The sequence below is a fragment of the Marmota monax genome, unplaced genomic scaffold (assembly GCF_021218885.2).
Source record: "Marmota monax isolate L192 unplaced genomic scaffold, Marmota_monax_Labrador192_F-V1.1 WCK01_AAM20220418_F8-fsc00117, whole genome shotgun sequence".
In the NCBI taxonomy this organism is placed as follows: Eukaryota; Metazoa; Chordata; class Mammalia; order Rodentia; family Sciuridae; genus Marmota; species Marmota monax.
This window is the reverse complement of record NW_026693023.1, coordinates 3402763-3418516: the sequence shown is the minus strand read 5'-3', so window position 1 is coordinate 3418516 and position 15754 is coordinate 3402763. Positions and strand designations below refer to the sequence as shown.

The following is a 15754-nucleotide window of genomic DNA, read 5'->3' as shown; positions in this document are numbered from 1 at the left end:
CGTCAGACGGGTAATGTGCCAATGTCGTAACAAGGTTTAGAGGGAGGCACATCTCACACAAGAGCGTGAATACCCAATCATCACGCTTATGAACCGAAGGATCAGACCCGTAATTTCTGGTAAGCAGTCCCAAGTATGTGCCACTAATTTTTCGAATAGGGTGATTAGATAATTTCACATATATCCAATTTTAACACAAAAAATTCTGTACACTTCAAAAAGCAGAGCTGATACTCTGTGACAACTTTCTTTCCCATCTTACCAAAACAAAACAGAAACTAAATTAGTGAGCGGGTGCTTATATATGTAAATATATTCGCTAGAGCTCCACCTTTTCTGCCTGTTTTCTTAGCCTATCTTTATGGCTTTCCGACCGTAAGTCGTGAAATAGAAGGTTGCGTCAGTATCGGCGGAAGTTAGCCTTGTGCTTTGCGGCAACGAGGTTTGGTGGTGCCGGATACTGCCAGAGACAGATGGTGTGTGGGATACCCGGCAGGTATTCGCATTCTTATTGTGTTCGTGTCTCAGCTCACCAGGTTCTTTCTTAAAAAAAAGAAAAAGAAAAAATGGAGGGGAAGTGGGGTGTCTTCAGAAAGAGTAGTTTCTCCACTTCCCAGTTACAAGTCTGAGACTTTTTACCAGCAAGGCGCATTTCCCTTGCACTTTATTAACCCGATCAAACTTGTCACCCTGCTCCCAGACGTCTCGCCCTTTTATTTGAATATAGTTAACTGTCCTTTGGCATAATTCCAGCTTCCGAGTCATCTCTCCCCTCTTTAGTGGGTCCTATCCAGCCTCTAGCTTCGTGCTCCAACGGAGACCAGATCTTTACTGCTGCAGCCGGAGGAATGGAGCTTGAGAGCGCGAAGGAAACACCGCGGGAAGGCTCTTCCTTGCCTGGCGAGTGGTCTCCCTCTGCCCTCGAACAGAATTTCTCCAAGATTTTGCACCGCCTTACCGGCCAGGAGGCACGACAAAGCAACTCAAGAGATGTCGCTCTTAAAGACCTCTGTGCTCTAATAGAAGCCACAGAGTGTAACAGATTATTTGAGGAGAGTGGCGAACCGCACCGTGGAATACCTGAAATACTCGGGCAGGTGGCAAAAGCTCTGGGAAAGTACGCAGCCCCATACAAAGAAGAGGAAGGTGGAAGTGATAGTCACTCTGAAGTAGATGAGAAAGCAGCAGAAGTTGGGTTACTCTTTCTTATACTGTTGGGGAAAGTCGAGACTGCCAAGAATTCTCTTGACTGCCCTGCATGGGAGACAGGCCTACGTCACTTGGCAGGACCCATCTATATTTTTGCTATCACACACTGCTTGGAGAAACCATGGACCAGCCCAAAATCTCAGGAGGTTGCTGGAGAGGTGCTCTCCTTACTACTTCGAGTTACTGGATGCAGTTCTGAGGCAGGATTCTTATGCGGAGAAAATGAAGATGAGAAAGGGAAATTTATTGTGGTAATGGGGCTACTCAAACCCGATTTGAATAAGTGAGTACTCCTTCCCTTTGCCACATGAGCTTCAACCTAATGTAGTGGAAGGTTAGAGCTCAAAGAACCCAAGTTTATTCATCAGGAAAATAAAGATGTTGTAATAGTAGATCTCTTAAAACTGACTTGTTAAAAATGCACTAGATAGTAGTAAATATGAGATTAAAACCAAGGTTTTCAGGCTTGATTTTACAATGTTCTTTCTGGCACTAGATATTTGCCTTGAAAAATTGGAAATCCTGTCCCACTGATCTGGAATTATGTTTCTTAACCTAGGTGAAGATAGGGATTTGGAGAGGATTTTAAAAACTTATGATTTGAGGGGTTGAGAGTGTAGAGCACATGCCTAACATGAGGCAGGACTTGGGTTTGATTCCCCAGCACCACAAAAACAAAAGTTTGAATTTCAATTTGGGGATCTTTAAACTCATCACTAGGTTTTAGATAGAGAAGTAGTATTTGGAATGAAAAAATAATGACTCTTTTTTTCACTTGATACTTTGGAAGTATTTGTAGCACTGAAGTGATGACAAAAAAATACCATAAACTGTCATTTTTACCAGGAACATGGAGGACAAGGGCTTCTTCTTTTAATATTTATTTTGTTTATTTACTTATTTTTATGTGGTGTTGAGGATCAGACCCAGGGCCTCGCGCATGCTAGGTGAGCGCTCTACCGCCAAGCCACAACCCCAGCCCAAGGGCTTCCTTTTATTGTTCTGAGTAGAACCAGTTTAGATAGCCTCTCTGAATCTGTTTCCTTGATGGCAGGTGTTTACCAGGGATTCAACTTAGGGGCACTCAACCATTGAGCCACATCCCCAGCCCAATTTTGTATTTTATTTAGGGTCTCACTGAGTTGCTTAGTACCTCACCGGTCTGAGGCGGTCTTTGAACTTGATATCCTCCTGCCTCAGCCTCCTGAGACGCTGGGATTATTTATATATTATTTAGTATAAATAATATATATTATTTATATTAAAAATAATGAAACCCAGCTGTTTCATTATTTTTAATATAAATATATATACTAACAGTTATTTTGAGGATTAGTTGAGTCATGTGCAAATTCACTTTATAATCTCTAAATTGGTGCTTATGTATTGATTCATTTGTTCCCTTATAGTAATGCCAAGACATTTCCATTATTCCTCTTTCCCTTTTCAGAACATATTTACTGTAATAGTCACCAACACCACTGTCACCTCAGATTCTTTACATAGCTGTGGTTATAAATAACTGTTTCTCATTGGATAAGTTTTAAACAGAGAGCCCTTGATGATTGTTATATTTAGTGTAGATTATGGAAATTATTATTACTTTTTTTGTGTGTGGTGCTGAGGATTGAACCCAGGGCCTTGTGCATGTGAGGCAAGTACTCTACCAACTGAGCTATATCCCCAGCCCAATTATGGAAATTATTTTAACTCAAATCATAAAATAAGTGTTATAAAACCAAGACTTATCCTATGTGAGGTGTATTTTTTCAAGAATAAAAAATACTCTGTTCAGTTTGAACTGGTTAATTATATTGCTAATTAACATCACATCACTTTATGTTGTTTCATGTATGCATTTAGGGAAACCTGGAAAAATAACCCTGCTGCCAAACATGTTTTCTCATGGATTCTGCAACAGGTCACTCGACCCTGGCTATACCAACACCTAGAAAGGATACTTCCCCCATCATTGCTCATCTCAGATGATTATCAAACTGAGAACAAAATCCTGGGTGTACGCTGCCTTCATCACATTGTGCTTAATGTGGTAAGCAATTTCTGCTGTCACCTGTGTTGATGGGACAGACTGAGTTAGTTATTCATGACCATTCTTAAGTCATCATATATAGCTATTATTTTCACTTATGTTCATTCACTAGCTTAAGTCATTAAGTCATTAAATTCACTTATTTATTTTTCTTCTTAAATTTCTCCTCTGCCAACCTGATGTGTTTCATGGTTTAATTTAAAAAGGACAACCAAAAAATCAGGAGTATAGCTCAGTGTTAGAGTGTGTTCATAGCATGCATGAGGTCCTGAGTTTTTAAAAAAAAAGCAAAAAGGATAGTTATAGTAGAAACAGGAAGGATGGATCATTATCATACTGAATAACTAGACCTTGAGTGATTAACAGTTGACTTCGAACAAGGGAAAAAAACTGAACCTGAAAGGGATTGTACCCAAATGTGCAAGCTAGTATTGAAGGAAACTTAAAAATTTTGTATTGTAGAGCTTTTAAAATATATGCAGAAATAGACTGATATAATTAGCCTCCATGTACCCATAATCTAATTTGGAGAATTACCAACATTTTGCCAGTCTTGGAAAACTTTTAATTGGATAACTTGTCTGATTGCAGCCAGCTGCTGATTTGCTCCAGTTTAACAGAGCCCAGGTCATATACCATGCCATTTTCAACCACCTGTACATGCCAGAACACAACCTCATTCAGGTAAGGTTTATTCAACTGTTTGAGTTCTCCAAAATTGAGTAGAAGATTGCACTATGTAAGTACTGAGTAGTTGAGAGACCTGTTCCTCTCTTATAAAGTAACGATGATAAATAAAATCTGTTGCCTAAAAAATAGCTCAACATTAGACAGGCATCCACACCTGAGTCTTCAAAGAAAAACCAGTGGTTTGCCTTCACGTTGGTCAGTTATGTATCACTTATCGGCAGCTAAATGTCTGAAAAAGTTCTTTTTTATTAATTTTAATGTTCTTCCTTCTTTCTTGCCTTATATCAACATATGCACTTGAAACTCATTATATGTAAATATTTAGTGTCATTTATTTTTTCATCCAGTAGTCACTGATACCCATTATGTGCCAGTAACTATTGTAAGATTCAGAGATAAATGAATTAGGTAGGCTTTAAGAAATCCTTTGGAGGGATAGTAAGGTAATTGATTATGTATTCACATATCTGAACACATGTGCAATATGAGTGATAACTATATTAGGTTTGTGTAAAATGCAGCAGATGTCTAGCAACAGGCAACTAACCAGGTTGGGGTGGTGTTAGGGATGATTTTAGAAGGCTTTGGGAAGCAAGTGATATTTGCTTATGAGGATGAATAGAAGTTTCATAGGAGGGAGAATATTCTGAAGACAGAAGAAACAAATCTATAAAATTACAGGTTTGTGTGTGTGTCGGGGGGGGATGGAACCCAGATCCCTGTACATGTTGGGCAGCACTCTTCCAGAATTATACCTCTAATCTTTGATCTTTTTAAATGTCTTGTCTACCTCCTCCTCCAGCATCTTTTTTTTCTCTTTATTTTTTTTACTTTTATATTTAAATTAGTATTTGGAGTTATTGACACTCCACATACTAACAGGTAAGAGTATATTTATGGCTTTTAAGATGGTGAAGAAGAGACTTTTGAAAATGCAAAACACTAAGAATAACCAAGCATCCCAGGAGAACTAAAAGGGGAGGGTCTGGATACTGTAACTTCAGATAGGGTGATCAAATGTGATACTAATTTGGACTATCTTAGATTCTGTGTGGAAGTGGATTTATTGATAGTACATGTAAATATGAAGTTATCACTAAGTCACTTTTACTTAGTGACAATAGACTTAAATTCCTAAAGTCTGGATAAACATCCCAGCTCTGCCAGTATTCCCATTTCACAAACTAGTAAGGAACAATCCTTAGGAAAAATGGAGATGAAGGATGTGAAGACGGTGTTAAATAATTTGCATCCAATATATTAATTACTTTGGTATCTTAGAATTGCTATGACATGGAACCCAAAGACAGTAGATTAATGAAGTTCTTAGAAAAATCAAGAGTGTTGTGAATGCAAACGGATGAACTATAGTTTCTTTCCATTTATTCCTTTTAGGCTGTGCTCCTGTGTCTCCTGGATTTATTCCCCATCCTGGAGAAAACCATGCACTGGAAGGGAGATGGAGCTCGCACCACCACACACTGTGATGAGGTACTGCGGCTGATCCTAACCCATATGGAACCTGAGCATCGCCTTCTCTTACGTAGGACTTATGCAAGAAACCTACCAGCTTTTGTGAAGAGGCAAGTATCTGGGTTGCTGGTCTAGCCATACATCCCAAATTCAACTCTTTGGCATCACATTTTCTCTTCTATTTTTAGGTTGGGGATCCTAACTGTCCGGCACTTGAAGAGGCTGGAGCAGGTCATCATTAGTTATCTGGAGGTTTATGACGGACCAGAAGAGGAGGCTAGATTGAAGATATTAGAAACCCTAAAACTTCTCATGCAGTATACTTGGCCAAGGTATAACTTCTAAGCAGACAGCTGTGCTAAAAAGGGGCAAAACTCGGCCAATTTTCTCTTTTTAACTTCTGTAATTCAGTGCAAAGTATTAGGGACATGCATAACAAAAATTTGAAGTCTGATCATTGGTTCTGTTTTGATGTTAATGGTCTTTTAGAATGTGAACAGTCTTTTCTTTCTGACTGCAGAATTTCTTGCAGACTTGTGGTCTTACTGAAGGCTATCTTGAAACTTATATGTGATGTAGCAAGGGACCCAACACTTACACCTGAGCCTGTTAAGAACACCTTGCTACAGGAGGCCACAGACTGCCTGATTCTCTTAGATCACTGTTCTCAAGGACAAGTAAAGGTAAGAGTGTACAATTTGGTTTTAGTTGGCCCTTATTATTTATATGTAATTCCTGTGATAATTTACTATTTATGTGCCTCACCAAGCCCAGAGGGTTTTATATTCCCATCTCTAAGCCCTCTAGTCTTCAACAGTTTGTTCAGTACTTTTTCTTTTTTTCTAATGATGGGAATTAATCCCAAGGTAGTACACTTTCCCCCAGGCAGCCTTTGAAGCACATGCTAATAAACATTATTCTTATTAATGAGCTATATCCCCAGACCCTCATTTTAAAGCTATTCAGAACTGCTTAGAGCAAAAGGCAAGAGGATCAGAGGTCTGAATTACGGACAAGAGAGTACGGGCAAAAGCATTATGATCAAGAGTTTGTAAAATTTAAGTTCTGTTCTAGTCTTTTGAATTAAAAGAAGTAATGAGTTTAATATTAAATAACTTAGCTATCAGAAATGTTCCTGTTTTGGGGTAGGTAACCATTTTAGGTGGATGTTTTCCCATAGTTTTATTTATCCATATAGGAATTCTTTTTGGTCGTATATTCCACAAAAGTTAACTACTCAAAGTCACAGCTTATACTAGCTATCTGTGCATTTATATGTATTTAACAGACTTAATAGACTGTCTCATTTTTTACTCCATTTAGAAATCTTCAATTGAAAGCCTAAAGGTAGCATGAAAAGAAATTCATATCTCAGAAATATTTGAGAGTGTGAATGAACAAATAAAACAACAAACCAAACTATTTCATTTTAGCTCTTAACCTTGGGCAGTTTCAAGTATTGAGTTCTAAATCCAGATTAATTTGCCATGGTTAGAATTAAACTGCTGCCTCTTGAACCAACAGGACACTGGAATAAACAAGTTAATGTTTTGTTTCAGTTTGGTTTTTTGGTACTGGGTATTGAACCCAGGGGTGCTTGATCACTGAGCCACATCCCCAGCCTTTCTTTGTATTTAGAGATGGGGTCTCACTCAGTTGCTTAGGGTCTTGCTAAATTGCTGAGGCTGGCTTTAAACTCATGATCCTCCTGAGCTGCTGGGATTATGGGCATGCACCACTGTGCCTGGCTTGTTAATGGTTTTTGAAGTAATCTATTCTGATTGGTGAACTGCCCTCTAGAGTTATCCATTCTTTTCTTCTTTGAGTATTTTCTAGAGAAGAAGAATGAAAGTAAAGGGGAAAAAGTAACAATTCAAAAAAGTCCATGTTTGTTTGGTTTCATGTTTCAGGGTCTCTTGGCCAAAATTCTCCTAAGCTGTGAAGACAGAACGGTGGTGAGCTGTATCAGAAAAGTGCAACAGGTTCCTGAAGGCAATCCCTACCATGGAACTTAAGAGTGCTCATTAAAAGGAAAGAATTTTCTTTCCATTCCAGATTGTATGAATGGAGTTGTGGGAAAAGGTATTATTACACTAAACATTGAAAAATAGGAACTTTTTTCTTTCTTTTACCCCATAGGAATAGGGAAAGGAGAAAAAGAAGACATTGAAGACCTGACATTCTATATAAAGTTTGGGAGAAAGAAAAAAGGACACTAAGGAATTTAGTGCTAAAATTTATAAATATTTACACCCACAATTTCATTCCACCTTCAGGGACTCATCTGTTAAGCTTCTTGGGCTCAAGCTGTGATTGCCAACACATATGGTATAAAAATACTCTTCACAACTTACAGATTTCTTCCACTTACTCCAGATTTCTTGCCCCACTGAAGTGGCATAAATATTAAGAACATAAGTATTGTGTGAAATAGTACATAAAAGAGCAAAAACTGGAGGTTTATGTATGTTTAAGATTAAAAAAAAGTTCAAAATGTTCAGTCCTGGTTAAAAATGAAGGAAAATCATGTGGTTTTGGTCTTGGCCATGGGCTCTGTCTCTTGTTCATACTCTATCTCTACATAGGCTCGTTTCCTCCTGAAAGGTCCTTTCAAAGGTGTTTTGCCTTTGTGCTTTGCATTAATAGTCTTGTCTTCTTCCTCTTCACTGGAGGATTTATCTTCCTGGTCTTCATCACCACTGACTTCCAGCTTATCCATATCCTAATATGGAGAGAAAAGATCAAAGGAAAAATGCTAGTTTAGAACAAATAGAGTGTTTATTTGCTTTTGTTTATGTTCAGAAACTATTCTTTTGCCACAGGCCAAAAGACAATCTTTTACCCCCAGAGCTCACCTCAAAATCACTTAGATCACTCTCATCCACTTCCTCATCTTCCACAAATTCTCTTTTGCCCACATCCTAAAATAAAACATAATGTTTGGGTCCAGAATACATAACAAAGATCCAGTTTAGACATATAGTAAAAACTCTTTGCTAAATAAGAACATGATTCTTTGGTATAAGCCAATCAAAATTTAGTTATTCCCATGTTTAGTGCTCCTAAATTTTAGAGACATCAGATAATTCCCACGCCTGATTTAAATTTTTAGATTTATATATTTAAATTTTTAAATTTATATATTTTATATATTGTTGTATTATTTAACATATTATATATATTAAATTTATATATTTAAAATAGATTTATATATATTTAAATTATTAGAGGCGAAATATCTTCATTAAGTAAAACTAAAATTGTTAATTTATAAAGAGTTTGTTGGCTGAGGTGGAGGACAAAGCAAATCTTGTGACAGAGAAAAGGTAACTAGATCATTTTTGGTTAAGGGGCTTAAGATAATATTCTCTCTCTTAATTACAAAAAATAGGGACCAAGGGTATAGCTAGTTGTAGAGTGCTTGCCTAGCATGTATAAGGCCCTGAATTTGTTCCCCACCACCACAAAAATAAATAAATAAAAGATGTAAGAATTACATAAAAATGTATCTGTTTCTAAATGTTAGTGCTTGTCAAAACAAAAACAAGCCATTGCAGTGGTATATGTATGTAATCCCAGAAACTTGGGAGGCCAAGGCAGAAGGATTTTGAGTTCAAGGTCAGCTTCAGCAGCTTAGCTAGGTACTACCTCAAAAAATAAAAGCTAGGGAATGTAGCTTGGTGGTAAAGCAGCCCTGGGTTCAATTCCAGTACCAACAACAAAAACAAACAAGACTTACTTCTTCTTCATCTTCTTCGTCATCTTTTTCCTCAGTATCTGAAGAGTCACTTTCTGTCTCCTGTTGTTCCAGAGCCTTGTCGAACGCATGAATGGGGAAGTTGTAGATGTCGCCATACTGAAGAACAAACAAATTGCCTTTAACTACATTTGGGTATTTCACTTGAAATTCTACTGTCCTACAAACATATCTCTTCCTCAGGGATTAAATGAGAATACTTAATTTGATGAGTAGTTTTTCTGATGCCTTCTTTTTGACATTCCCCCCACCCCCAGTAGTGGGCATTGAACCCAGGGCACTCCACCACTGAGCTACATCCCCAGCCCTTTTATTTTTTTTGACATAGGGTCTTGCTGAGTTGCCCAACTGGGTTTGAATTTGTAGTACTACTGCATAAGCCTCCCAAGTAGCTGGGCTTATAGGTGTGTGCCACACCTGTCCTGTTTTTGACTTTAAGACATCAGTAGTTAACACCAAATGGGTAGCTTCTATGGAGCATGCATGGAACCAGGACATTTAAACTTTAGAAATTTATAAAACCCAAGCATTAAAAACAAATGTAATTTTGCTGACAAAGGTAAATAGTAAAGCAAAAGCATATTTTAAGTTGTCTACACAAATAACAGTTTTTTTTTAAAGAAATTTATAAAAATCTTTAGACTAGATTAATAGGTAAATGGAGCATCCCAAGGTTTTTACACAGAGATCTAGAACTGTTGTGTTTGGGAATGAAACCAGGTCTATGTGAATTTAAATAAAAATCAGAGCAGAGAGCTTTCCAGTATTCTTTAAATAAAATACATTTCCCTATATTTTCTAGCATGATACTATTGCTTAAAAAATAAAACTTGTGCTGGGCATGGTGGTGCATGCCTGTAACCCCAGCAGCTCATGAGGCTGAGGCAGGAGGATTGTGAGTTCAAAGCGAGCTTCAGCAAAAGCAAGGTCCTAACTAAGCTACTCAGTGAGACACTGTCTCTAACTAAAATACAAAAAAATAGGGCTGGGGATATGGCTCAGTGGTTGAGTGCTCCTGGGTTCAATCCCCAGTACCAAAATTAAATAAATAGATAAATAAATAAACTTGTACCCCAAAGTTACAAGCTTTCTCACCGTATCTTGTTTCAGTCTCTCCAGTAATTCCTTCTCAATGGCGTTGTCCAGCTGAGCAGCTATTAATGCCTTTTCCTATAAAAGAGAGAAAACCCATTTACTTCATTAGTACTCATTTTTTCAGCCTGCAGAAACAGAAATTTCCCATTTCATCCTATTATTGAGGCTTTTGCCTCTAGCCAAATAGATTTCTTCATTCCCTCTCAAGCTTTCTTGGGAACTTTTCAATTTAAAAATTCCCATGGTTTTAAAAGTAGCATTATAAATTTAATTCTAACAAAGCTTTTGACAGATCACTATGTCTACATAAGAATCATAAAATTATCATCCCTAAAGTCAAACTTTATAAAGGCTGAGAAAAGGAAATAGAGACCTTCACCTAATTCTACTTTCTAAAACCATCTTAGATTCCATGTGACAGAACCAAAAAAAACTCTTCCTCTAATGGCTGTCAGTAGTAGTAATCCAGCAGAAAAACTTAAGTACAGTTCATAAAAAACAATTTAAAGGCAACACTTCAATAATGAGTTTCAGGATGAAATTATTATTATTATTATTATTATTATTATAGGCAAGCACCACCATGCCCAGCACATTCAAAAAACTTTAATTGATGGACCCATCAAAAAGTTTGGAGACCAATGATGTGATATATTTGAGATACAGAACTTTATATGTTATTCATGGGAACAAAAGCATCAAAAGATTAATAAAGCTATTTCTTAAAAGGATAGGTAAAAGGGAGGTAAGCAAAGCAAATACCAAGAAGGACTGAAAATTTGAACTGGTCAGGAATAGTAGATTCCTAGGTCTTGAAGCATAAGGTAATTTTAGGAGGTGGACAGGTATACTGTTCTGAACAAAGGTTGGAGATTTCTGACTAGTGCACATGTTCCAGGATACAATAATGTTACTATTCATCACTTTAGTAACAAAATTGCCCAATTTACCAAGTAAATAATCTATGATCAAAGCAGAGTTTCCAATTCTTTACCAGCAATTTTAAACTGCAGAAAATTCAATTTATCAATCAAATACACCCAGACCAGACATCTGGCTATTTAAAGATAATGCTCAAATTCTGCTGAAGATAACATCATATATAAGCAAAGCAACATCAGAATTCTGAATTCTTAAAACATCTGACTTCAAGAGTTTAAGGAGTTATGAATCTGTATTAAGACATTGTTTTTGTCTATTTAATCTCTTAAGACATTGTTTCCACTATACACATCCCTAAAGCATCCATATTTTAACCTAAAAATACATAATCCTAAAATACAAAAAACTCAGCTGTCATAGGCAACTAATATTGCTATTGATTAGTGCGCCATTATCCAGGGCTGAACAGTTTACATGAAAAACAGTAACTGAATCTTTCTCATGTACCTTGCTTACTACCGCTACCACAATGAAAATACAAAAGCTATGAGTGTGAAAAGTAAGTTACGTTACCTCTCTTCTTTTCTCCCTACGCTCTACCTTCTTACTCAAAGGAACCAGTTTTCTCCTAGGAGAAATAAAACACTTTATCAGAAAATCCAGATTCATGTGCTTTGTGTTGCTTTTAAAAGATAAAAGGATTGGAATTGGTTTTATAAGGCTCAGCTCAATACAGCAAAATATACTACTTAAAAATTTCCATGCTATAATAAACCAGCTATTTTAAAATATATTTTAACATAGGTGTTTTTGTTTGCTTTAGACATCCTGAGGTTTCTGAGGGCATTTGCTATACTAAGATTAATGTTTCAAAAAAAAAAAAAAAAGATTAATGTTTCAGTGAACTAATAAATAGGAATTTCCTGTAGAAGATTAATATCATCTTTAACATTCTCTGCACATGACAATGAAAAAAACATCAGGGTCTAACACTTTTAGAAAGTAAAAGTCTTACATTCCTGTTTATCATGTTTTAGACAATTTTCAAATCCCTAATGTTAAGATTTCCTCAGGGAATTATAAAAGAAAAAATTTTGAAGTATATTTTCAGGCAAGGAGTGGGGAGATAATAAAAGTTATACTCTTGTTTTAAAAATCCTGCAAATCAAAAGACACACCTTTAAAATTTCTTCTTAGGGTATCATACAAGATTATACAAAGCTGAATTTAATAGAAAGCATTATTAGCAGTTTAACAATCTCAGATTAATAACATGCTCTATGTAAAGAAGGTTTCAAAATAAACAAACATACAAATACTTACTGTCGCTTCAGTGTAAGTTTTCTAATTCGAATTAGGTACTGGGTTATCTTGGTAAATCTCTGCTTACATTTGTGTCGAATGAAGCGGGGCCAGTAAATTAGGTTTTCATCTATTTGTTCCAGTGCTTTCTCATAGTTTTTATGAAGCCGAACCTACCAAACAGAAAAAGGAAGCTTGAGGAGCAAGGGCAAATGATTAAGATTTCACCATCAACACCACCATTAAAAATCTTAGTGGGAATGGCTTCAGAAGTTTAATCTAGAGATGGTCAAGGAAGAGAGAAAAGTCATGTGGCATTTTTGCTCTTGATTTAATAGTCACTACAGTTTCTTTGTGAGTCTTACCCGTTCCCAGAGACGCCTAGGAAAAGCTGCTCGTTCTATAACTTTCATATACAAGTAGCACTGTCCTGAAGGATAAAAAAAAATCTTTAATATTACTTCAGAGAGATTGAGGAACATCCTTTTAAAAGGATGTTTAGTAGTTCTTATAGAAGTTAAGAAGGAATTACCTTTCTCTTCTTTGATAGTAGCATATTGACTATTTGCCAGGGGACAGGATGATCGATTACATAGTCCAGTTAGGCTGTATTCATTTCTGCAAAAGCCCTGAGTCTTGGTTCTAGAATAGGAGGAAATAAACATAGATTATAAAATGGTTACCAACAGGGCAACTAAAAGAATTTTAGTCCAGGTTGCAAATACAGTCTTACCTTATTTTGAAGGAACAAAATTGCCGGTTTCCTAGTGTATCCCAGATAACCTGCAAGACAGAAGTAAAAATACCCTTCAGGTGGCCCAACAGATGCTATATTAATTAAAAAAGACAATGCTACACATCAAGGTATGCTTTACTAAGGAAAGAAGTCTTTAAGGAATGGAAGAAATGGTTTTTAAGAAAGCCTAACTTGTTTTCTTTACACAAATTCTTTACAGATTCCTGTAGAAAAAAAAAAAATGAATACAAATTAGCAATAATCATAATGTGACTACCCAGAGATAAAATTTCATTAGTATTCTGTTTTTCCAGAATTTGTGTGGCACCAACTACAGTGTACCTGTGTGTACATTTTAAGCAAAAATGAGATCATATTATATGTACTTCGTAACTTTGCTTTTTTACATATATGTTCACTTTCCATTATAAAAGGTTGCACAATACTATTTCGGGATTTATATACCACAACTTTATCTCACTGAGGGCAAGGAAAATTATCTATTGCTATCCTTCACTGGCTGATGTTCCTGTTATTCACTCAGCATTTCTTATATATTTAAGGCTCCAAGTCCTGACACTCTGTAAGGAATGAAAAGAAGGCACAGAGAAGAGTTTTATCTATCTAGTTAGGGGGAAAATATGTAACAAAGCATCACAAAGTAGCAATCAATCTAAGAGCCACACAGAAGTGTATGATAGTGTAAGAACCTTTGAGAGAGCTGCCTTAAGGAACTGAGAAAAAGCTTTAAAGTAGTTGAAGAAAGGTCAAAGAATAGAACACATTTTGAGAATTTTATAGGAAATGAAACTGGACAAGCAGGAAAGTCATGCTTGTGACTTCAATATCATCTCTAAAACAATGACTCCAAAATTGCCATCTCCCAATTAAGGCTTCTTTCCTGAGGACTACTTTTGTCTTTGCATCCAGCTGCCCACTTGACACTTCAATTTCAATGTCTAAAAGACATCATAACTATTAACATATTCAAATAAAGATCTGAGTTCCACACCCCTCTAAAGAATATGGCACTGCTTCTCTAGTCTTCCCCCATTTTAATAAATAAAATCACGAATAAACGATTTGTTTAAATCAAAATCCCCTAATTTGTCCCATTTGTTCGCTGAATTCATCATCATGTCTTGTTACTTACCTAAAGAACAAACCTAAAGTTCATCCATTTCTTTTCATCTCCACACTTACTACCCTAGTCTCCTTGCTTTCATTCCCTCTCCTCAGAAGTCCTTCACACAAACAGCAAGGGGAGAATCTTTCACAAGGGTATAGCTGATATCATCACCCACTAAAAGCCCTAAGAACATTTCCTATAAGACTGCATCATCTTGCCTCAACAAGTATACCTACTTCTCATCCTCTTGATTCCTATAACAAGTTATAGGAGTGTCCTTTATATTCTTTCTCTCCCATCTTCAGATCGTTGTACCTTTATGTTTTCTGGAACGCTTTACTGTACCTCTACTGTTTTCTTCAATGCTCAGTGGTTGTCTCATTTTCATATTATAGGTCTCAAGAGAAACCTTCCATGACCAGCCCCATCTGAAGTAGTGTCTCCTAATTACACTCTACTTCATTTATTACTCATCTTTCTTTCACAGTACTATTGTTTTATTTGTTCACCTGTTTACTTTCTCCCTCACCAGAGTGCTCCAAAACAGCAGGGGTTTCTGTTAACAAACCCGAGTAATTACCACCATGCCCGGCACATTGTTGAAAAAATACTGAAAGTATGTTTACCAACAGCTAAATGAATCAACCTAGGATGCTTCTGAAATCCTGACATAAGCAGACAGAGCAGATGTAAAAAAAAAAAATAATAATAACACAGGAAAAGCAGACTGAAAAGTAACTTGCACCGGGATGAGCAGGATCCCTAAATTTGGAGTCTAAACTTCGCCATAAACCTTTTTCTCCCGCCCTCCCAAGTCCCAGGAACAATACAGCTGATAGCATGGCACAAAGTCCTTAACGCTAGGCACTAGGAAATGGTTAAGTTGACCCCGTGGTCTGAGGGGTAGTGTCCTGGCCTCTTAACGGAACGTGCGCAGCGAGCTGGAGATCTCGCGTAGACACGCGTGCAAAAACACTTTCGATAATCAGGGTTCTAGAAACCTCTCGTCAGGAACCGCAAGAGGCAAACAAATCAGCTGAGTATGCGGTTTCTGATCCCTAAGAATGTGCGAAAAGCACTGCATAAATCCCGGGAGCAACAGGAGAAAACTCACATCATCTGACTGCATGGTCTCGGCTGTTCAAGCAAGTAGCGCATGCTTCCAAGAAGAACCCGGCTCCTCCGGGCAGTCACTTCCGGAAAGCCTAGCCTCACGTCTCGCGAGAAACTGGACTTCTCGAAGCCACACGGCGCCCCCTGGCGATCTAACTGTCGTGCCTCCTGTGTGCCTTCAAGCGCAAGGACATCAGCGCGCACGCGCACTGACTTGTGTTTACTGTGGGGTCCCGCGCCGCTGGGAAGTCGTGTAGGCAGCGTGGTCGAGAATCGCCGGGTTATCTCCTGTTGCTCCAGCATCAGACTGAAGTTCCC

General features: G+C 37.3%; 2 protein-coding genes and 1 non-coding gene across 4 annotated transcripts; 1 reads left to right on the top strand and 2 right to left on the bottom strand.

Moving 5' to 3' along the window:
- On the bottom strand, positions 1-102 carry LOC124098487 (small nucleolar RNA U13). Its single transcript, XR_006853575.1, has one exon. It is a non-coding gene; the product is annotated as a small nucleolar RNA U13 (small nucleolar RNA).
- A 271-nt stretch (positions 103-373) lies between these two features.
- Positions 374-9388, top strand: Tti2 (TELO2 interacting protein 2). 2 transcript variants are annotated; one of them, XM_046453278.2, is made up of 8 exons: positions 374-496; positions 781-1492; positions 3073-3259; positions 3851-3943; positions 5345-5532; positions 5611-5754; positions 5943-6105; positions 7333-9388. In XM_046453278.2, the coding sequence occupies exons 2-8, from the start codon at positions 849-851 to the stop codon at positions 7435-7437; spliced, it is 1524 nt and encodes a 507-aa protein (XP_046309234.1). In that variant the 5' UTR covers positions 374-496; positions 781-848; the 3' UTR covers positions 7438-9388. The 2 variants fall into 2 exon arrangements, with proteins under 2 accessions (XP_046309234.1, XP_046309235.1); XM_046453279.2 differs by having other exon boundaries at positions 436-1492; positions 5955-6105.
- Mak16 (MAK16 homolog) lies at positions 7646-15546 on the bottom strand. Its single transcript, XM_046453280.2, has 10 exons — positions 15438-15546; positions 13192-13241; positions 12991-13100; positions 12824-12888; positions 12480-12631; positions 11730-11784; positions 10275-10349; positions 9162-9278; positions 8278-8343; positions 7646-8144 (listed from the first exon to the last, which is right to left on the bottom strand). The coding sequence occupies exons 1-10, from the start codon at positions 15450-15452 to the stop codon at positions 7947-7949; spliced, it is 903 nt and encodes a 300-aa protein (XP_046309236.1). The 5' UTR covers positions 15453-15546; the 3' UTR covers positions 7646-7946.
- Between the last annotated feature and the right edge of the window lie 208 nt (positions 15547-15754).

Coding starts and splice junctions, on each gene's coding strand:
- Tti2 (XM_046453278.2), top strand. CDS start 849: ATGGAGCTTGAGAGCGCGAAGGAAACACCGCGGGAAGGCTCTTCCTTG. Junction 3,260..3,850: donor ATCACATTGTGCTTAATGTG/GTAAGCAATTTC, acceptor GTCTGATTGCAG/CCAGCTGCTGATTTGCTCCA. Junction 5,533..5,610: donor CTACCAGCTTTTGTGAAGAG/GCAAGTATCTGG, acceptor TTCTATTTTTAG/GTTGGGGATCCTAACTGTCC.
- Mak16 (XM_046453280.2), bottom strand. Junction 12,889..12,990: donor TACTATCAAAGAAGAGAAAG/GTAATTCCTTCT, acceptor TTTATCCTTCAG/GACAGTGCTACTTGTATATG. Junction 11,785..12,479: donor AAACTTACACTGAAGCGACA/GTAAGTATTTGT, acceptor TATTTCTCCTAG/GAGAAAACTGGTTCCTTTGA.